Raw genomic sequence first — 22,305 nt, forward strand, 5'->3', positions numbered from 1 at the left:
ATAAGATTATTGAGGGTTTGGACACGCTGGAGGCAAGAAACATGTTCCCGATGTTGGGAGAGTCCAGAAGCAGGGGCCACAGTTTAAGAATAAGGGGTAAGCCATTTAGAACTGAGATGAGGAAACACTTTTTCACACAGAGAGTTGTTAGTCTGTGGAATTCTCTGCCTTAGTAGGTGGAGGCCGGTTCTCTGGAAACTTTCAAGAGAGAGCTAGACAGAGCTCTTAAATGTAGAGGAGTCAGGGTTTTGGGGAGAAGGCAGGAACAGGGTGCTGATTGTGGATGATCAGCCATGATCACATTGAGTGACGGTGCTGACTCGAGGGGCCGAATGGCCTACTCCTGCACCTTTTGTCTATTGTATTTTTAAAGCTGAGTTCATGATTAACAAGGACAACGAGAGTTAGTCAGCATGGCTTTGTGCATGACCAAGAAGATTGATAAGGGCAGTGTGGTGGACGTTGTTTTCATGGACCTTAGCAAGGCTTTTGACAAGGAACCACATGACTTTTGGACAGGAGGTCTATAATAAGTGTGATATCACACGGAGCGATGCTGGGTGCACAGATTTAGACGTGAGTGTAGATGATATGGTAGTAGTTTGTAGGTGATATAATATCGGTGGTATAGTGAACAGTGAAGAAGGTCACTTGTGGCATCTTGATCACTGAGTCAATGGAAGGAGCAATGGTGGATGGAGTTTAATTCAGGTAAAATGCAAGGAATCGCATTTTGGTGGGACAAACAAATGCAGGATTTGTATGGTAATTGGTTGGGTTCTGGGGAGTGTTGTGGAGCAGAGACATAGAGGTGCAGGTAATTCCATGGAAGTAGCAACACAGGTGGACAGGATGGTGAAGGCTTTTGGCATGCTTGCCTTCATCGTTCAGAGTGTTGGACGGGTGATGGGATGTTGTCTACAGCCACATTGATACGTTGATACTGCCACATTTGGAGTAAAGTATACAGTTCTGGTCGCCCTGTTTTTAGGAAGAATGTCATTAAACTTGAAACGCTGCAGAAAGGGTTTCCAAGGATATTGCTGAATCAGGAGGGTTTGTGTTATAAAGTGAGTCCGGATAGGCTAGGTCTTTTTTCCCTGGAACGTAGAAGACTGAGGAGTGGCCTTTATAGAGGCTGAAAAATCATGAGGGGCATAGATAAAGTGAATCGTCACAGTCTTTTCCCAAAAGAAGAAGTGTAAAATTAGAGGATGCAGGTTTAAGGTGAGAGGATAGATTTGAAAGGGACCTCAGGAGTAACTTTTTCACAGAGAGGGTGGTGCATGCATAGAACATACTGTCAGAGGAAGTGATACAATTTAAAAGACAGTTTAAAAGACACTTAAACAGGTACATGAATAGATAAATGGTAGATTTCATCATCGGTGTTCATTTACCACATGACTAGGTACATTTCTTTGTTTCCACATGAATAGAAAAAGTTTAACGGTATCGAGCCAGGCACAGGCAAGTGTGGTGTTAGGCAACTTGGTCAGCATGAATGAATGAATGAATGAATGAATGAATGAATGAATGAATGAATGAATGAATGAATGCCCTCTTTCTGTGCTGTTTAGCCTTTGACTCCAATGTTTGAAAGTAATCACCAGGCTGTTTTTGGAACCACTGTGTGATTCTATCTGAAGCTGCAGTAGTTATGCGTGAGTAGTTCACAGTCATGATGAACACTTTAAGGTTGCTGAATTCTGCTGTGGGTGCATTTAGCCCATCTGCTGAACAATTGTGTCCTGAATTAATCTTGCAGTTAATGGACCAGAACTTGGTGCCTATGTTTATTAACTTACTGGCAAATTGAGTTGAATAATGCCTACACAGTGTCTCACAAAATGGATATAGTGGTTTAATCCTCAAGGCACAAATGAGCCATGACCAGCAATATTGCATATCTTATTCAGGCAGTGCATCATTCTTAGCAGAATCCAGACCAATTTCGCGATGGATTTGTTCAAGGATAAACAGTTTAGCATTTTTAACACTTCAAATTCGCAATTCTTTGAGTGGTTTGAACACGGGATTGTTTACATAACTTAAAGAGGAAAATGTTGTTTCTAGAACAAAGATCACTTCTGCCTCAATCATTGAGATATAATATGTGCATCCACTGAAGCTATTTTTCACATCATTGCTGATTACTTCTTCACTGAAGTGCACGTAAGAATGGGTTAAACATACGGAAGATAAAGCTTTTCACCAGCTTGTTCTTGACACACCACTGCATTCCTTACCGATCAAGGACCATTTAACGATCTTTGTTAAATAACGTCAAGTTTGATTTAGAAACATAGAAAATGGGTGCAAGAGTAGGCCATCTGGCCCTTCTAGCCATTCAATATGATCATGGCTGATCATCCAAAATCAGTACCCCGTTCTGGCTTTTTCCCCTATATCCCTTGATTACCTTAGCCCAAAGAGCTAAATCTAACAATTTGAAATTGAAAAGGGTCCCAACACGAAATGTGTCCTATTCATGTTCTCCAGAGATGCTGCCTGACCTGCCGAATTATTCCAGCACTTTGTATCTTTTTCAGTTTTGGTCACCGTGGATGTCATTAAGCTGGAAAGGGTGCAGAGAAGATTTACGAGGATGTTACCAACGTTCAAGGATGAGCTATAGGGAGAGATTGGGCAAGCTTGGACTATATTCATTGGAGTTCAGGAGACTGAGGGATAATTTTACAGAAGTGTTTAAATTCATGAGGGGAATTGATAGAGTGAATGCACAGTCTTTAACCAGGGTAGGAGCATCAAAAGCCAGAGGACCTAGGTTTAAGGTGATTAGACGGATATGGGCCAAATGTAGACAAAGGGGACTAGCTTAGATGAGGCATGTTGATCGGCATGAATGAGTTGGGCCGAAGGGTGTTTTTCTGTACTGTATGACTCTAATTTTGGTCATTCTTCCTATTTTGGATACCTGTTAAATGGGGAAACATCAATGATAAAATCTACCACAGCCTTCAGTATGCTAACTCAACCTCTTCAGACCTTAAATCTGATACTAAACCTGATCTATAAAATGACATTAATCCGTGCTCTACTGTATGCATTGGACACCTGGAGAACTCGTTGATAGGCTTTTCAATGAAATCCTTCAAATTCACTGGTAAGAAAGGCAAATTAACTGCACTGTTTCCATCCCGACATCTGAACTGTCAACTGTCATTACCTGAAAATGCTATGCCACATGACCATACTGCTGAAACATGAACTCTGCGTGGTCGCACACTGACAGAAGCATCCAGGAAGGCACACAGCATTTCGCTCAGTCCATCTGGTAGCATATGGAAGACAAGCACATAGTGTACAACAGTCCAAACCACACAGTCACCTGCCTTTTCAAGCTCCACCTCTCCCATCTGTGCCACACTCTGTGGATCCTGCAGGGAACTCATTAGTCAGGAGGGAGTGCCTAACAAGAAGATGATGGCTTAATCTGGCTGAAACATTTTTGTAACTTGATTGACAACATTTAATGTAGTGTTCAATGTGTAGTTATATCACTAGGTTTCAATCGTATCTTTTGGCCTACATTAATAAATTGGTAGTATAAACATGCTTTTGGAACGTTCTGGTCTTTTTTTATGTAACATGTTGATACTTACCATCTATCTAAGTTTTACGCAAGTAGTATTTTTTAGGGTTCTGTAATTAGATAATTTGTGAAATCCAGTAATATTCAGAATTAAAGCTGTAGCAATAATGGGAAACAGGAGCACATAAGAGGACAGGTGAGCCCAAGAGTGACTCTCAAGGAGAAAAGAGGGTGGAAACTTAGGAGCAGCTTTGATCAGAGAGAAGCTCAGTTATCACGCTGAAAAGTGAGAGATGATTTGTCCATATGTGCAGGTTGAAGAGTAGAAGAGCAATGGCATGATTTAAAGAGGGAATTGATAGAATCCTGGCGAGTTAATATCATTGGAAGGGAAATGTCTCTTGGAGATGAGAAGCTGTTCAATCAGGTGTGCTTGCTTTGGGTGAGTTTTATTGGAAGGGGAGTTAATCATATGTACATGCTCTAACTCCATTTGCAAGTTTGTAGATGACACCACCGAAGGGGGAGAGATCTAAAACAATGTTGAAATAGTACAGTAAGGATATTAAGTTCAGTAACATGGTGTCAACCTCTCCCTCAATGTCATTGAGATGAAGGGACTAGTTAGTGACTTGAGGAAAAGAGGTGGTGTACACATCCCAGTCAGCATCAATAGCACTGAAGTAGAGATAGTCAAGAGCATCAAGTTCCTAGGCGTAAATATCACCAACAATTTGTCCTGGACCAGTGATAATGAAGCTATAGCCAAGAAAGCATACCAATGCCTCTTCTTGTTTAATAAAGAACTACAGATGCTGGAAAAATCGAAGGTAGACAAAAATGCTGGAGAAACTCAGCGGGTGAGGCAGCATCTATGGAGCAAAGGCATAGGTGAAGTTTCGGGTCGAGACAGAGTGAGTCTCACCGCAAATTGGAGGAGCAGCACCTTATATTTCACTTGGGTAGTTTACACCCCAGCGTTATGAACATTGACTTCTCCAATTTCAGGTAGTCCTTGCTTTCTCCCTCCTTCCCCTTCCCTTCCCAGCTCTCCCACAGCCTCCTGTCTCCGCCTCTACCTTTCTTCTTCCTGCCCCCACATCAGTCTGAAGAAGGGTCTCGACCCGAAACGTCACCTATTCCATCGCTCCATAGATGCTGCCTCACCCGATGAGTTTCCCCAGCATTTTTGTCTACCTCCAATGCCTCTTCTTCCTCAGAAGACTAAGGAAGTTCAACATGTCCCCAATAACACTTGCCAACTTCTACAGATGCACAACTTCTACAGATGCACTAAAAGCATACAGCACAGCTTGGTTTGATGACAAATCTACCCAAGACCATAAGAAATTGCAGAAATTGGTGGATATAGAATAGTCCATCACACAAACCAGCCTTTACTTTCCTCCCCCCCCCCCCCCCCCCCCCCCCCCCCCCCCCCTCTCATTGGACAGAAGATACAAAAGATTGCAAGCACCTACCACCAGATTCAGGAACAGCTTCATCCCCACTGCAATGAATCGTCCTCCTTTAAGCTAACGGTATAGTCCCAGTCTTCCAACCTACCTCATTGGGGTTTGCACTTTTTGTTTATTTCCATTCTATAACTGTAGCACTAATACTATATACTGCACTCTGGATTTTTTATCTTTACACTTCATCTTGTACATGTAATGGCATGATTGTACTCATGTATAGTATAATTTGGCTGGTTATATTTTTCACTGCAACTTGGTACACATGACAATAAATATTTGGTATGTGTACCGAATAAACTTGGAACACATACCAAAACCAATGATTGTAGGGGAAGAGAGAATTTATTTACCCAGAGAGCAATAAATCATTTGAATTATGTGCCTATGAGAATGGTAAGTTACGGTATGATCTGTTTTTTCTATATAATTCTTCCTAGGTTTTTGGTCTCACAGAAATGGCAGATGAGATAGTTGAATTCTCATCCTGCAGGAATTTAAAAGTTGGGGATTTCCTGTGCTCCTGAGGACTTAACCTGCAATAAGTGTGTTCAGCAGCAGCTCCTTAAGGGCCATGTTCAGGAACTGGAGCTGCAGCTGGATGACCTCAGGATTACCTGGGGGTGTAGGAGTGTCATAGATAGGAGTTCTAGTGAGGTTCAGGCAAGAGGTAGATGGGTGAACACCAGGAAAGGGAGGAGGCAGAGAGGGCAGGAATCCCCTGGGCGGTTCCTCTGGACAATAGGTATGCTCCTTTGGATACTGTTGTGGGGGAGAACCAGTCAGGAGGGAGCAGCAGCAGCAGCAGTCCAGTCAGCAATGACTGGCCTGGCTCGAAGGCACAGCCAGGAAGGATAAAGTCATGCCAAAGCCATATAGTAATGGGAGATTCATTCGTTGGGGGGGGGTCACAGTGGAGATTCTGTGGCAGCAACCAAGACTCCAGGATCCTATTTTGTCTGCTTTGTTCCATGGTCCACGATGTTTCCAAGCTGTTGCAAAATATTTTCAAGGGGGAGGGCGAGCAGGTGGAAGTCATTGTGGCACTGGCACAAATGACATGGGTAGGAAAAGGGATGAGGTCCTGTGAAATGAATATCGGGAGTTAGGCAGAAGATCAAAACGCAGGGGTAATAATCTCTGGATTACTCCCAGTGCCACATGCTAGTGAAGGTAGAAATAAGAAGATAGAATAGATAAATGTGGCTTAGGAGTTGGTGCAGGGGCAGGGATTCAGATTTTTTAACTATTGGGATCCCTTCTGGGGCAGAGGTGACTGCATAAGAGGGACGGGTAACATCTGAACTGCAGGGGGCCCAATATCCTTACAGGAGGTTTGCTGGTGCTACACAGGAGTGTTTAAACCACAGAGTCATGGGGGTGGGAATCAGAGCAGTAGGTCAGAAATTGTAAGTGATAGGATGATGGCGATTAAGACCAGTAAGTCTCAAACAAAGGACAAACGGGAAGAGAAGGAATATGGTGAAGCTGATGGGCTGAATTGTGTTTATTTGAATGCAATGAGTATTGTGGAGGAAGCCGATAACTTATAGTCAGGATCATTGCTTGGGACTACGATATTTGGACCATTGTGGAAACGTGGTTGTGAGAGGGACACGACTGGCAGCTCAATGTTCCAGTGTTCTGATGTTTCACACATGACCGAGAGGAAGGTAAAAGAGGTGGAGGATTTGCGCTACTAATCCTCCAGACTGCCACCACGGCACTCGGAGAGAACAAGCTGGAGGGTTTGTCCGTGAGATGATATGGGAAGACTTAAAGTGCAAGCACTCTAGTGGGATTGTACTATAGGCCTCTCACAAGCAAGTGAGAAATAAAGTGACAGATACATAAACAGATTAGTGAAAGATGCCAAAGCAACAGGGTTGTCTTCGTGGGTGACTTTTGCTCATTGCATTAGGTAGAGCAACATTTGTGAGGTATATTCAAGTGGGTTTGTTGAAACAGTATGTGGATAATCCAACCCAAGAAGGGAACCTACTGGACCTTGTGTGTAGGAAGGAACTGCCGATGCTGGTTAATACAGAAGATGGACACAAAGTGCTAGAGTAACTCAGCAGGTCAAGTAGCATCTCTGGAAAAAAGGATGGATGACATTTAAGGACGGAACCCTTTTCTTTGTGTTGGGCCTGGCCAGGTGACTGTTGGAAGGGCATTTTGGGGAATGGGATCATAACTCCATAAGTGGTAAGATTGTTTTGAATAACAAGAAGGTTGGACCTTACAGGAAGGTACTTAATTGCAATAAAGCAAATTACAACGTTATTAGGAAGGATCTTGGGAAAGTACATTAGGAGGAATTGTTATTAGGCAAGAACACATCTGGGAGTCTTTTGAAGGCCAGTTGATTGAAGTTCAGAACAGGCATGTTTCAGTAAGGAGGAGGGATAAAAACAAAGTAAGGGAACCTTAGCTGACAAAGGAGGTTATAAATCTGGTAAAAAAGAAAGAGGAAGTGCGTGCAAGATGTAAGAGCTTGGAATCAGACAGGGCCTATGGTGAATATAGAAAAAGAAGGAAAGAGCTCAAGCGGGCGATTGGAAGGGCCAGAAGAGGCCACCAAATGGCTTTGGCAAGTCGGATTAAGATAATCCAAAGCTTTTTATACCTATATTAAAAATAAGAGGGTAACCAGGGAGAAGGTTGAACCTCTCGGGTATAAAGGAGAGGATTTGTGCTTGGAGTCTGGGGATGTAGACGAGGTACTAAATGAGTACATTTTATCTGTTTATGAATGAACAGAGTGGCGGCGCCTTGTGGCTATGGCTCACCTGCAGTCCATCTGTCTTTCTTCTTTCTTTCTTTGTCTTATCGTTAATGTTAGATGTATGTTTTAGTCTATTTTTAGATGTATTATGTGGGGGGTGGGGAAACTTTAAAAAAAATGTCCTTTTTCCATGTCATATCTCCGTTTGCGCTGAGGCCTAACATCGAGGAGCTAGAGGCCTCCAACTGTAATCGACATTGAGGGCTCCGGTCACAGAGTCTGTGGACTTACCATCACGGAGCTGACTAACTTTCGGAGGCTGTGGTGGCTCTGCAATGCGGCTGTGACTCGACTTTGGAGGCATTGGCCCCGGGCCCTGTGGACTGCAACATCGGGAGCTCGCAGGTCCCATGTTGGTGACTGATTTTCGGGAGGTTCAGCAACAGCAGCTTCATCTGCCCCGAATCGTAAGGCTTGAATCGTCCTTTGGCGGGACCTTTCGTCGCCCGGCGCGGCTAAAAATCGGCCGCGGGATCTTCCATTGCCCGGCGGGGGCTTCAACGTTGGGAGCCTCAATCGCCTCGACGCAGCAGTTTGACTGCCTGACCGCTGGAGAAGAAGCAAGGAAGAGATAAGACATGTTTTAGCTTCCATCATAGTGAGGAGGTGCCTGGAGGAGAGTCACTGTGATGGGTGTTTGTGGTTCATTGTGTGTTTTGTTGCTTTTTTACTGTTATGACTGCATGGTAACAAAATTTTGATCAAATTTGATCTCAATGATAAATAAAGAAATTCTAATTCTTAAAAAAGGCACATGGTATACTTGCTTTCATAGGTCGGGGCAGTGAGTATAACAGTCAGGAAGTCATTATGCAGCTTTATGGGACTTGGGTTAGGCCGCATTTGGAGTATTGTGTACAGTTCTGGTCACGCCATTACAGGAAGGATGTAAGGCTTGGAATGGGTGCAGAGGTTGTTTACCAGAATGGTGCCTGGATTAAGGACCATTAACTATAGGGAGAGGTTGGACAGACTTGGATTGTTTTCTCTATCAGATCTGATAGAAGTATGTCAAATGATGAGAGGCATAGATAGGGTAGACAGGCAGAACTTTTTTTTACCCAGGATAGAAAATTAAATACGTGATGACGTAGCTTTAAGATGAGCGGGAAGTTTATTTACATAGATGATGGTGAGTGCCAGACACACTGCACTGGTGGTTGAGGTAGATCCAATAGTGGCATTTAAGAGACTGTTGGATAGGCATATGGCTAAGCATTGAATGGAGGGATATGGATTATGTGCAAGTAGATAAGTGATGGTCTTGGCCACATGTTTGGCACAGACATTGTGGTCCGAAGGCCCTGTTCATGTACTGTACTGTTCTTTGTTCTGTGTTCAGTACAGGATAAACTTGAGAGGGATTTGAGCAATTCTCTGTTGATTTGATTAAAGTATTGTTGTGTTCTATGTGGTTGTCCAAGAGTGTAATGTAACTGGATGCTGTTAACAACTTTGGATTCATACGGAAAAGATACAGATAAGTTCAAACTATTTGTGCCAAGCTAGTATGTGGAATGCTATCAATAGTAAAGTAGCATAAACTTATTTTTAAATGTATTTCTAGAGGAGTAACTGTGTTAATTTGAATAGATATATTAATACTCACAGTTGGGCTCCATCATTGGTAGTTCACAAAATTCAAACATTCTGTGGAATTGTGCCAAGTAATGTGGTGAATTTATTAGGATGTGTTAATTGATTATATGTAGTGTACATTTACTGTACAATGTGGTGTGCTGATGATTGGTCCGATGCTTTGTTTAAGACTTTAGAGACTTGAGCGGCTTATCAGCTAATCTCGTTTGCAGAACATTCTTAGTTTGCCTTTGTGACAGGCTGTCAGTAGTAACGTGGGCTGTGGTATTTTGCAACTGGTAGTGCTGCCTTTGGGGAGAGCTTAGAGAAGCAGTTAGGTCAGCTGCTTTTGATTGGCTGCAGAAAGCACTTCCCGTGTTGTGATTTGAAGCATATGGTTCATTTACAGTTCTCCGGAAAACATACTGGCTGAGATCACTCGCGCAGTATAGTTGCAAAAAAAGTGAAGGCTGAAACGCTGACCAAAGTTTTAAGAAGTGCCTTAAAGCCGTAAAGCCTAGGGGTCGGCAAGACCAACGTGAGTAATGAGAACAGGAAGTTAGAAAGGACTGTGACGTTTGACTAGTTACTTGTTCAAAGATCTTGCTTTGTACCTTCTTAAACTTCATCAAATTTATCTCATTTTAAGGGGCGATTCAGGAATTGTACTGTCTAAACACTGAGCACAAAGGTGCCTGTCCCTATTTACTTACTACATTTATTTAGTGTCTTTGTTCAGATAATCGGTGTCTTTGTTTTATGTGGCAATCATAGCACAATTAATGTATTAGTTATATTGTGCCGTTGTGGATTATAGTAAAAGGAACACAATATACAGTTGTTAAAGTAGTTATTTATACTCTCTTTATTTAAATATTCACAAGCCAGTTGCACTTTAGCGTTTCAGGTGTTGATAATGGTTTACAAATTGTGGAATTATCTTTGTACTTTTAAAAGTAATTAGGTGCCATGTATGCAGATAGAAGAGTTTTTCAAGTAAGACAGTAATTTTTGAGCCTCTACATAATGGATTGCAGATATATTCAAAACCGAGATAGATCTTTGGATTTTAGGGATAAAATGGGGGGGGGGGAAGTAGGTGAATCTATAACTTGATTAATCTGGGTCTTACTAAAAAAAAGACCAGATTTGAGAGATGATATTCCTTATGTTTCTAATTCAATCTGCAGAAGAGGCAATATATCAGCACAGTGTTATAGATCTTGATGTTTTTGTTTGTAAAGCTGATTTTTAGATTATTTCAATGTTTTAACTATTAAAAATGTGCATTATTCCAACAATTATTTAGAAAACAGACCAGATTAGTGTGACCATTAGTAGTTTAGAGTCTCAGCAATAATAATTTGTAGGCATTCAACAGTTCCTTGCAGTTGATAAAGTGATTATCAAAAAGGAGCTGACTATAGGAATCAGGACATATCAAAGCTGATGTCAAAGTTGACAGAATTTGGACAGATTGCCGATGTTGGATTGAGTATAGGCTGACAGCAGAGCTAAATCACATCTGATTTGGGATAACCATATAACCATATAACCATATAACAATTACAGCATGGAAACAGGCCATCTCTTATCTCTTTTTAATTTGGGAATTAGATTAGATCTCTGCCAACAGTAGTGGTGATATTAATAAGGTGGTGTTGGCATATGGTCAGCATCGCAGAATGAATAATGGACCTTCTTAATCAAGGTTAGCAATTGCTTTATATAGGAAAACAATTCAGAAGTTTGCCAAAAACATGCAAATCCAGCTCTTTATAAAGATTATTATTTCAAGACAGATCCTGATAGACCAGTTTTGACTTGATAATTATGATCGATTTAAATATGATTGATACATTTGAAGTGAACCACTGAGCATTGCTGTGCAGGTTTTGCTTCACTAATTCCTACCATTCTTTGAAAATAAAATGTATATCTATATTGATGTGTTGAAAAAGGCATTTTTTAATTGCACAAATTTGCAATCTAAACCCTAAAAATATTTAAATGACCCTTGACTCTTACTGAAAGCGTAAGGGAAATGCAGATCTCATTTAAATTTCATTTTCTTAATACCCTGTCATTTTGGGAGTTGGTAAGGAAAAGAAAGAGTGGTATTGAAGATAAAGCATGTTAACTAATATCCTAAAAATACTAGATTAATTTTGAACATTTAAAATCCGATGTCTGCCCCTGTTTTTCCTTCATGCTTCATCTAGTTAATTACTCTGTAAAAATGGGTTTAAAGTTGATTTGTGGACCTTACTAACTGCATACAAGAAACAAGATTAATGTACTTATTCTTTGTAAACCTCTCTATACCGTTTGTGGGTAATTCATTTATGAGGTCACTTTAACCTTGTCGTTTGCTGACTATTTTACCCATGTAAGCTGTTTATTTATTGTAAATATGAAACAGCAGGAAGGACAATTTCTGACAGGATGATACCATGTGTTATGACATTATTGCTGGTCGAGTTTAGATCTAGTGATAGTGGTAAAAATACAATTTGCAGGTGCTGTTTACTTTTCAAGTGCTAGTCATAAAGTGATACAATGTGGAAACAGGCCCTTCGGCCCAACTTGCCCACACCGGCCAACAAGTCCCAGCTACATTGGTCTCACCTACCCGCGTTTGGCCCGCATCCCTCCAAACCTGTCCTATCCATGCACCTTTCTAACTGTTTCTTAAATGTTGGGATAGTCCCTGCCTCAACCACCTCCTCTGGCAGCTTGTTCCATCCCCCACCACCCTTTGTGTGAAAAAGATACTCATCAGATTCCTATTAAATCTTTTCCCCTTCACTTTAAACCTATGCCGTCTTGTCCTTGATTCGCCTACTCTCGGCAAGAGACACTGTGCATCTACCCTATCTATTCCTCTCATGATTTTATACACCTATTTGCTACTATTTGTGAATTTATTGATTTTATGATAATTAGTGATATTGTAGACAGTGGAAGTTTATCCAACATGACAGTGGGATTTTATCTACTGGGCCAATGGGCTGAGCAGTGGCAAATGGAATTTAAGATAAATACATGATGTTGATTTTGGTAACACAAGCTCGGGCAGGACTTGCATGGGGAATGATGTAGTTCAGAGAGACTGAGGGATACAGTTAAATAGTTCCATGAAGATGACGAAACAGCTTGGTAGGATTATTAAGAAGGCATTTGGCAGGCTCTCATTCATCAGACAGGTAGTGCAAGAGTTGGGATGTCATTTGATAGGTGTACAAGACATTGGAAGGCCACGTTTGGAGTACTGTACAGTTCTGGGTACCATGCAAGTGGAAGGATATAATTAAACTGGAAAGGATGCAAAAAAAGATTTACAAGGTTGTTAATGGGTCGGGAGAGTTATAAGGAGAGACTGGATAGACTAGGTCTTTTTTTTCCTGGAATGCAGGAGGTCGAGGTATATAAGATCATGAAGGGCATAATTAGGTGAATAACCACAGTCTTTTCCCCATGGTATTGTGTATATAGAAAGAACTGCCAGAGGATGTGATACCTACGACTGCACACCTGTACATGGTACTAACACCATCATCAAGTATGCAGATGATACAACGGTGATTGGCCTCATCAGCAACAATGATGAGTCGGCCGATAGGGAGGAGGTCCAGCTCCTAGCAGCATGGTGCGCTGACAACAACCTGGCCCTTAACTCCAAGAAGACCAAGGAGCTCATTGTAGACTTCAAGAAGTCTAGGGGCGGCACGCACACCCCCATCTACATTAACGGGACGGAGGTGGAATGTGTTTCCAGCTTCAGGTTCATGGGAGTCAACATCTCCGATGGCCCCTCTTGGACCCACAATACCTCAACTCTGGTCAAGAAGGCTCACCAGCGTCTCTTCTTCCTGAAGAGACTAAAGAAGGTCCATCTGTCTCCTCAGATTCTGGTGAACTTCTACCACTGCACCATCGAGAGCATCCTTATCAACTGTATCACAGTATGGTATGGCAACTGCTCTGTTTCCGACCGGAAAGCACTGCAGAGGGTGGTGAAAATTGCCCAACGAATCACCGGTTCCTCGCTCCCCTCCATTGAGTCTGTCCAAAGCAAGCGTTGTCTGCAAAGGGCGCTCAGCATCGCCAAGGACTGCTCTCACCCCAACCACAGACTGTTTACCATCCGGGAGGCGCTACAGGTCTCGCCGTTGCCAGACCAGCAGGTCCAGGAATAGCTTATTCCCTGCGGCTGTTACACTACTCAACACTGTACCTCGGTGATTGCCAATCACCCCCTCCACCCCCCCCCCCCGGACACTCCTCCCACCACTATGACTGTATGCACGTAAACAGATGTATTTATTGCTCATATTTATGTCGCTCTTCTAGGGAGATGCTAACTGCATTTCGTTGTCTCTGTACTGTACACTGCACAATGACAATAAAGTTGAATCTGAATCTGAATAGGGTAGACTCATGACATTTAAGACACTTGGACAGGTACATGGATAAGAAAGGTTTGGAGGCACATGGGCGGGGCCCTGGCAAGTGGGCCTAGCTCGATTACGTAAATTGATCTGCATGGCTGAGTTAGGCGAAAAAGCCGATTTCCCTGCTGTATAGCTCAATGACTATGACTAATTAAAATTGAATGTTTTACAACTAAATACATTATATCTGCCTAAAAATCGAAACATTTTCAACTGACTCTTCTTAATTCACATTTAATTTATAATTCCTCCAGGCATAGCAGGGTAGATAATGTGTTGTAGTGTGCCATGTGGGTGCTAATGTGATCCGAAAATTGATCACCTCTCCGGGAAGGTAAGAACCTGAAAAAAAGTTTCCCCCCCCCCCCCCCCCACATTAAACAAACAGAAGAACATTAAAACAAACTTTAAACAAATGCTAAAAATAACAAAAGGATGAAAAAAAACGAACAGACTGCCGGCAGGGCCGCCATCTTGGTTCTTGGTTTCTTGGTCCTCCAAAATATTCCAAATGGAATTTAAACTGGAGGTGATGGAGGGAGGACTTAAGCCAGAAAGGGTTTTTGGGAAGAAAGAGCTACCTTAAATTTTGTTGCATCTGGTTGGGTAACTATGGTAGGATGAAGATTATTCCATGCTTTAATTGTACGGGGGAAGAACGAATTGCTGTACACATTTGTCTTGGTAGCTGGAATCTCAAATTGGATTGAATGCCCTCGTCTGCTCCTAATTGATTTGGGTTTGGTGTAGGTCTTGTAATTTATGTCGAGTTGACCATTTAACATTTTGTAAAAATAGGTCAAACGGTGAGCTTCACGTCTGTCTTGGAGAGGGTTCCACACCAGTGAATTCAGAAGTTTGGTAACACTCGCTTTTCTCTCATAGGTGTTAGTAACAAATCGAGCTGCCTGTCTTTGGCCATCTTCCTCCTCCGGCGCTCCCTAATGATTTACTGATATTTACTGATTTACATTTACTGATATTTTGCTGATTACGTAGATAGTACCGTTAAATTGGAAAAGACTATATCTTTCACATAAAAGGACTTCAAAATGCCTGCATGATGAAAATGCCTGCTCTCAGATTTTTATCTTTAATTAATCTGTGAGTTGTTCTGTTCTGCCAAGAACATGTCTGCCATTATTCCACAGAATGTGATGGGTTTATTGTTTGTCCAAAACCTTTATTGGTTTAGTTAGAATACGTATGAAGCTACTACAGTATGTTTCATATATTTTCAAAATGAACTGTGAAAGTAAAGATTTGTTATGTTTTCAATTATTTTAATGGTTTGTACATTAAATTTAAATATATTAAATATATTGCACTGGCTGTTGTTATTTTCAACATCTCAATTCAATGGGATTCTTTTTAGGCACATTTGAGAGCTCAGATGGTGAGTAAAACCCAACAGCTTGACATGATGTCCAAGCAATACAAGCAGTTGGAGAAACACCTAGATGAAATGCTTTCTAGGATTGTGAAAGAAACTGAGAGCATCAAAGATCTGGAAGAGCAGCTGACTGAAGGTAGGTGTTAAGAATTTGAAGTTTTTTCTCAGGATGGAGGGGAGGGGTGTGTGGGAGAATGAGATTCATCAAAAAAATATTGTAGTATTGGTTGGATTGCAGCCCTTGAAACATCCTGATGAATGAATAAGAATGTTACTGGTGCACGAGGATTAACAAATTAGAATGTTTTTTAACAGGCCAGATAGCAGCTAATGAAGCATTGAAACGAGACCTGGAGGGTATTATTGCTGGATTGCAGGAGTATTTGGAGAGTGTAAAGGGACAGGCAAAGCAAGCTCGGGAGGAATGCACAGAGTTGCAGAAGGAAAAGGGGACACTATTGCATCGACTGGCTGACCTGGAACAACAGAAGAATCAACTAGAAATAGTTGCCATGGATGCAGATAACTTGAGAAAGGTCTGTATGTGAATGGCTTAGAATTGTTAAGGTGTTGCACTGAAAATGTAATCATTGTTTAATTATTTAAAATATAGTGAGTTACAATTCAATTATATTTTTGTTTTAACTCCTGTCAATTTGTGACAGTTTTGGGTAAAGTATTAATGAATAACAGCTTGACTTTAAATACAGGGCCACAAACATTTTATACATTCAGTACTATGATTATGTAAATAGCATTTTGGAAGTAAGATGCATTTGTAATTATATTGCACTATTCAAAATGTACCTTCATTTCTAGTTAAATAATGAATTCATTTGAGCAAGTGCATCTGTACATAACTCGCTTTTAATTTATAGATGTAAAGAATACATTATTTTTTATTGCAGGAACTGTCTGACATGGAACGTTCTTTACAAGAACAGCAGGAATTGAATGAATCCTTGCGCCATGCTCAAGGTGACTTCAGTGAGTATGAGGCTGAATTAGAATCTCAACTTCAAGCAAGGGACATTGAAGCAAACCAACTAAGAGAGGAACTGGATCGACTGCGGAAGCTCAGTCAAGTAAGTGCCAATCTGAGTGAAGAATTCTCAGGAAGTATTTCCCAAGTAACTATTTAACTGAAATTAGACACAAAAAGCTGACAAAAGGTCTTGACCAGAAACATAATCTATTCCGTTTCTCCTGAGGTGCTGTCTGACCCGCTGAGTTACTCCAGCTTTTTGTGTCTATCTTCGGTTTAAACCAGCATCTGCAGTTCCTTCCGACATATTTAACTGAAGTATTGAATTTAAATATTGGTGAAACTTGGGGTTGAGTGACATTCTACATACTTGCATATATAAGTAGCTGGACTTTAAAACTTTTCTTTTGAAGTTGACCTTGGACCTCTTAAGGGTTTTATACTTTTATTATCACACACAATTACTAATGTACAGCTTTAAAATGACTGAAGTCTATTTTCATTGATTCTTTGTTCTTTTGTTAACTATGAATTGCTGTCTTAGTACAATCAAATCAATTTAATAAATCAACTTTCAGTTAGTGCTACATAGTCTGGACAGTAACAGAGTGAAAATATTTTTTGCACATTTCTAATTAAAAACATTTTGTGGAATGCAAACTTCCCATGTAAAATCATTTCAGATTATAGGCACGTCGTGTTTTATGTGGAGGTTACATGCGTGAAAAGTGATGTACTTCAAAAATGGGTAAATTAAACATACGCAATTATGCTGTCCATACTAAATTTGAGCCCATTACTCCCAAAATACCAACACACAAATCACGCTTTAGTATTAAAGGAACAAGCGCATTATTTCAAAAATGCATAAATCAAACACATGTTAAACACAAGCTGCCTGTATTGGTTAATTTGCCCTTATTGTTACTCCAGCATTTTGTGTTGCTCTCATTGTTTATCTCTTTTATTGTCTTCTTTGATGAAAGCTTAGCATTTTAAGTAAAGAAACATAGTGTTCTGAGGATAGACACAAAATGCTGGAGTAACTCAGCTGGATTGGCAGCATCTCTGGAGAGAAGGAATGGGTGACGTTTCGGATCGAGACGCTTCTTCAGACTGAGTTCTGAGGAAGAATGTTGACAGCAACATGGACATTCAGTCATTGTGGCATTTTAGTAAATTGCCATCACTGATCCTTAATAGAACTTCCCCGTAAATATATAAATATAAAATGAGAATGACAGTGCTTTATAGACTCTGAAAGCCAAATTTAATATCTTGCCTTAGTAAAGGAATTACAAGTTCATAAGTTATAGTAGTAGAATTAGGCCATTCGGCCCATCGCGTCTACTCTGCCATTCAATCATGGCTCCGAACCCCATTTTCCTGCCTTTTCCCCTTGACACCCGTTACTATATTATACCCGTCACATTAAATTGTCTTTGAAAATTTTGACATATGCTTTTGTATTTATAGGCATATGGACATGCAGGGAATGGAGGCATATGAGTTATGCAGACAGATAAGATTTGGTCTTGGCATCATGTTCAGCATATAAATTGTGGCCCGAAGGGGCCAGTTCCTGTGCTGTACTGTCATAGGTTCTATTTAATTTGAGATTTGAGTCTCAATTTTTGAGTCTGCCTACCTATCAACCATGAGCTGGGAAGAGTTTCTACAAATGGAGGATTCTCTATGATAATTTCCCTAAGTGTCCAATGTCTGTGTGCTGAACATAGATAGTTCCAGTAGGGTGAAATTACTGGAGATTATAGTCAAGCACTATCCTTTATTTCTCAATTCACAGTTCCAATTTCCAATTTGGATTGGATTCCTCCACTTTTACAGTTGATAATTAATAATTATATTGGCTCAAACAAAATAAGTTAACAGCACATATTGAACTCATATCAAGACTTTCCAAGGTCCTTTACGTGCAGTTACTGTTCAAATTATCATTTCACTTTGAATTTGAAAAGCATGTCTTCTGCCGTCCTTTGGATCAATTTACAATGTAACATAATATAACTAGTCTCATGTCACATGGCTGATGCCTACTACTAGAATGCATCTTTGACTGCGAGAGATGGAGATTAACGTAAGCATGCATGTAACTCCTAGTTTGCTTAATGAATATATTTCTGTGTTCATATGGGAGACAAATCTGTCAAATAACAGTTGTCTGGTTTACTTTCTAGATGGAACAATCTGCCCTGCAAGCTGAATTGGAAAAGGAAAAACAAGCATTGGAGAATGCTTTAGTACAGACTCAACTAGTGGCTGAAAAGGAGCATGTAAACAAAAAGCTTGTTGCACAAGTAAAAAATCTACAGGTAAAGCTTGTTCATTTGCTGAACTCTTTTACTGTATAAAACATACGGTGATGTCAGTGATACACAATAATAATAGTAATAATATAGGATTTTCTCACAAGTTAACTCGATAAATGGAAATCTAATATGAATACTTAATTTGGTTTCTGAAAAATCAGGAAGGTTATCTCGCAAAAATTATTTTTCCATGTAATTATTTTTTTAAATAACTAAAAATAATTTAAGTTGTTTAATTTTAATTATACAATTAAAAATTGTACATGTACTCGTATTTTTACTTTTACTTAAAGTTAGGTTGTAAGCGTAAAATACTCAAAATATATCTTATAGCAAAATATATCACTCACAATCTATATTTGATAGGCAGATTAATGTAAAGAATCCTGTAACTGAATATCATATGAATCACTCAATTAAATTCACCCTAGCATAACATATTCTTAAAGCAAATGCTGTTTTGAATGTTTAAGAAGGAACTGCAGATGCTGGAAAATCGAAGGTAGACAAAAAAGCTGGAAAAACTCAGCGGGTGAGGCAGTATCTATGGAGCGAAGGAAATAGGCAACGTTTCGGGCTGAAACCCTTCTTCAGTCTGAAGAAGGTTCTCGACCTGAAACGTTGCCCATTTCCTTCGCTCCATAGATGCTGCCCCACCAGTTGAGTTTCTCCAGCATTTTTGTCTACCTGCTGTTTTGAATGATTTGACTGTTTTGTAGATTAAGGTTATGTTCAATATCAGAGATAGAAAGTTATTCCTATTGTTTTGCAAATGTATTTCTAATAGTTTAGTGGTTAAGGCTTCCACATTTCATTCAATTCCATATATGGGCCAAAATCAAGCAGATGATTTAGCTTCCATATAAATGACAATAAAATAGCATTACAAATAACAATTAACTCATCTCAGAATCAAAGATTCACCTGCTGTTAAATTACATTTCTGAAATCTTGGCTACTTCTGTTTTTTTCTAACATAATGGCACGGGTATGGTCTACATTCAAAGAGGATGTCACTGTGAGAAATATATACCGACTATATTATCATCTATTAATTTGAAATATGCTGGCTGTTCAGATTTCTTAGTTTAATAACATTATTTGTGTTACTAAAAAAAACTACTTTGCCAAATTAGATTTACAAAATTATTATGCTCATAATACCCACCAAATGTAAATATAGAACTACATTTTAAAAGAGTATAACGTTGTAATGTGAGTTAGTTATCAAATTGAATTTCTACAAGTGAAAGATTATCATTAATTATAAGATTTTCCTTTCTTAGTTGCAGTCACAACATTGTTTGTAATTAATAATTGGACTTTGATGGTTACCCAGCAGAAGAAGCTTTACTTTGTATTTAAGCCCTGGCTTTCCCAGATCTGGCATTGCTCAAAACCCACAGAAAGTGTCAGTAAAGGATAATTACTATTCCCAGCTCTATTGTTATTCCTTTCTCTAACTTAGTTTTTTGGAGTTTTTGTATGTGAACAGTGTCCCCTCATGACTGATGCATTTGTGACCAATAGCATTGTATACTTTAAAATTACAAGTTAATATCCAATGTGTTAACTAGTCAAGAGTGAAAATATTTTACAATAGATGTTTAGTTTATTGTCACAGGTGCAGGGAAAAGCTTTTATTGCGTGCTAAGCCATCAGCGGAAAGTAAATACTTGATTACAATCGAGCTATTCACATGTTAAATGGAATTAATAACGATATTAACATGATAACGTGAATATTTGCAACAAGGTAGTTACATTTTTTCCAGATTGATAACTCCTTGTTGAAAGAACAGCTTAAGGAGTTACAGTCTCGCATGAATCAAGCAAGCAAGACCATGATTCACCCAGATGAGGTGTCTGCTCGTATCTCTGAACTTCGAAGAAAACTGGATTCTGGTATTTGGGAAATCAGGTAAGAATATTTAGTATCAGTCTATTAAACTCAAGTTACAATACTTGCCCATGAGAATATCATGACGGAAAATGAGGAATAATACTTTTTTTTGTAGGCCTTATAACCAAGGAGATACTTTGGGGAGGAACCTTGCCGAATTGCAGAAGCAGTTGAATGAAATTCTAAGGCGTTCACAACAAGAAAAAGAGGAAGTATTATGTCACTGCAGGAGATTAGAGCAGGAAATGATGACATTACAGGAAGAATTGAAGAATACTCAGGAGAATTCCAAAAGCGCTTATGAGAAAGCAGCAGAGACATTGGTAATAAAATATGCTTGGTTTAAAAAGTAATCAATGGCATAGCTCAACCAATATAAAATTCATTTATAAAGGTATATGAGTGAATAATTGTAAGAAAAATAAATATTTTAAGTAATTCACTGACAATCGTCAGGAATATTTTCATACAAGGTGATATTACAGAAAACCCTCGTTATAACGGACCATAACAGGGGAGATGGTGCCCATGGCTGCTATATCCGAGTAAGATATTATCATTGTATATAGTTGAAGCAAAGAACTGCCGTTGATGTTTAATACACAAAAGGACACAAAGTGCTGGAGTAACTCGGTGGGTCAGGCAGCATTTCTGGAGAACATGGAAAGGTGACACAAAACCCTTCTTCAGTCCGATTCAGTCTGCTGAGTTTCACCTTTAAACTAGGCGCCAATGCTGATGGGCTGCACCAGCGAACACTTCGAGGTTGACGCGGCTGTTGTAGCGGCTAATGTTGTAGACGCGCTTTCTTCAGGCCAACGCTACGGACTAAATGCACGTGGTCACCGTGGGGCTTCCTCCCCTCTCACCCGTCGCTTTGTCTGCACGCCTCCTCCTTCTCCCCCACAGTCGCCGATATCTTCCAAGGTGGAGCATGGTGGCGACTGGGGGAGGAGGAGGCGGTGGTAGAGGGGGAGAGCAGAGAGGCTGAGTGGACAGTGCAACGAGAGAAGGTGGAGGAGGCTGTGGCAGTTGGGGGGGGGGGGGGGGGAGGGAGATGTTGAGTGGAAAATACAATGGTCAAATACGCTGGCGAGAGGGGAGGGAGCCCTACGATGACCAAACGCGTCCTGTCAGTGGCAGTGGCTTGTGGAAAGACTGTCCCCAGAAGGCTACAACTTGAGTAGCAACAACAGCCGTGTCAACGGAACCCATACGGTGGGTGAATAAAGGCTCGCTGGTGCACATTGGGGGCCGGGGATTGCATTTGAAACCGGTGCTGGGAGGGCGGTGTGAGCCGGGGTGGCATCGGCAGGTCGGTCGCTAAAATAGAAGTTCATTACAAAGTGGTCCATTAAAATGAGCGTTTACTGTATTGTCCTTCACTCATGAAGTAAAGTAATAGTTTGCATCTTGATAGTTTAAGCACCCTAAGATGCATTAAGGAGAGGCTAGTTGTACAAGATGTTGGCATGGCCGCACTTGGAGTATTGTGTTCAGTTTTGATCACCCTGCTGTAGGAAAGATGCCAGAGCTGGAAAGTGGGTAGAAAAGATTTATGAGGATGCTGCCAGGACTCGAGGGCATGAGCTATAGGGAAAGGTTGGGCAGGCTAGAACTCTATTCCTTGGAGTGCAGGAGACTGAGGGGTGATCTTATTGAGGTGTATAAAATCATGAGGGGTATAAATAGTCTTTTATCCACAATAGAGGAATCAAGAAGGTTTAGGTTTATGGTTGGAGAGGAAATATTTAATAGGAAGTTGAGGGGTAAACTTGCACACACAGAATGGTGGGTACTTTGAACACGCTGCCAGAGGAAGTAGTTGAGACAGGTTACTATAA

General features: G+C 40.4%; 1 protein-coding gene across 8 annotated transcripts in view; it reads left to right on the forward strand.

Annotated features, from left to right (window-relative positions):
- The window catches only part of cntrl (centriolin), a 176,114-nt gene that overhangs the window by 58,701 nt on the left and 95,108 nt on the right, over positions 1-22,305 (forward strand). For all 8 annotated transcript variants that reach the window (XM_033048986.1, XM_033048983.1, XM_033048989.1 and 5 more), the window contains 6 exons: positions 15,227-15,380; positions 15,560-15,780; positions 16,153-16,329; positions 18,428-18,562; positions 20,334-20,479; positions 20,577-20,784. In XM_033048986.1, coding sequence (XP_032904877.1) covers positions 15,227-15,380; positions 15,560-15,780; positions 16,153-16,329; positions 18,428-18,562; positions 20,334-20,479; positions 20,577-20,784 — 1,041 coding nt within the window. The remainder of the gene's footprint in view (positions 1-15,226; positions 15,381-15,559; positions 15,781-16,152; positions 16,330-18,427; positions 18,563-20,333; positions 20,480-20,576; positions 20,785-22,305) is intronic.

This window comes from Amblyraja radiata, chromosome 32 (assembly GCF_010909765.2).
Source record: "Amblyraja radiata isolate CabotCenter1 chromosome 32, sAmbRad1.1.pri, whole genome shotgun sequence".
NCBI lineage: Eukaryota > Metazoa > Chordata > Chondrichthyes > Rajiformes > Rajidae > Amblyraja > Amblyraja radiata.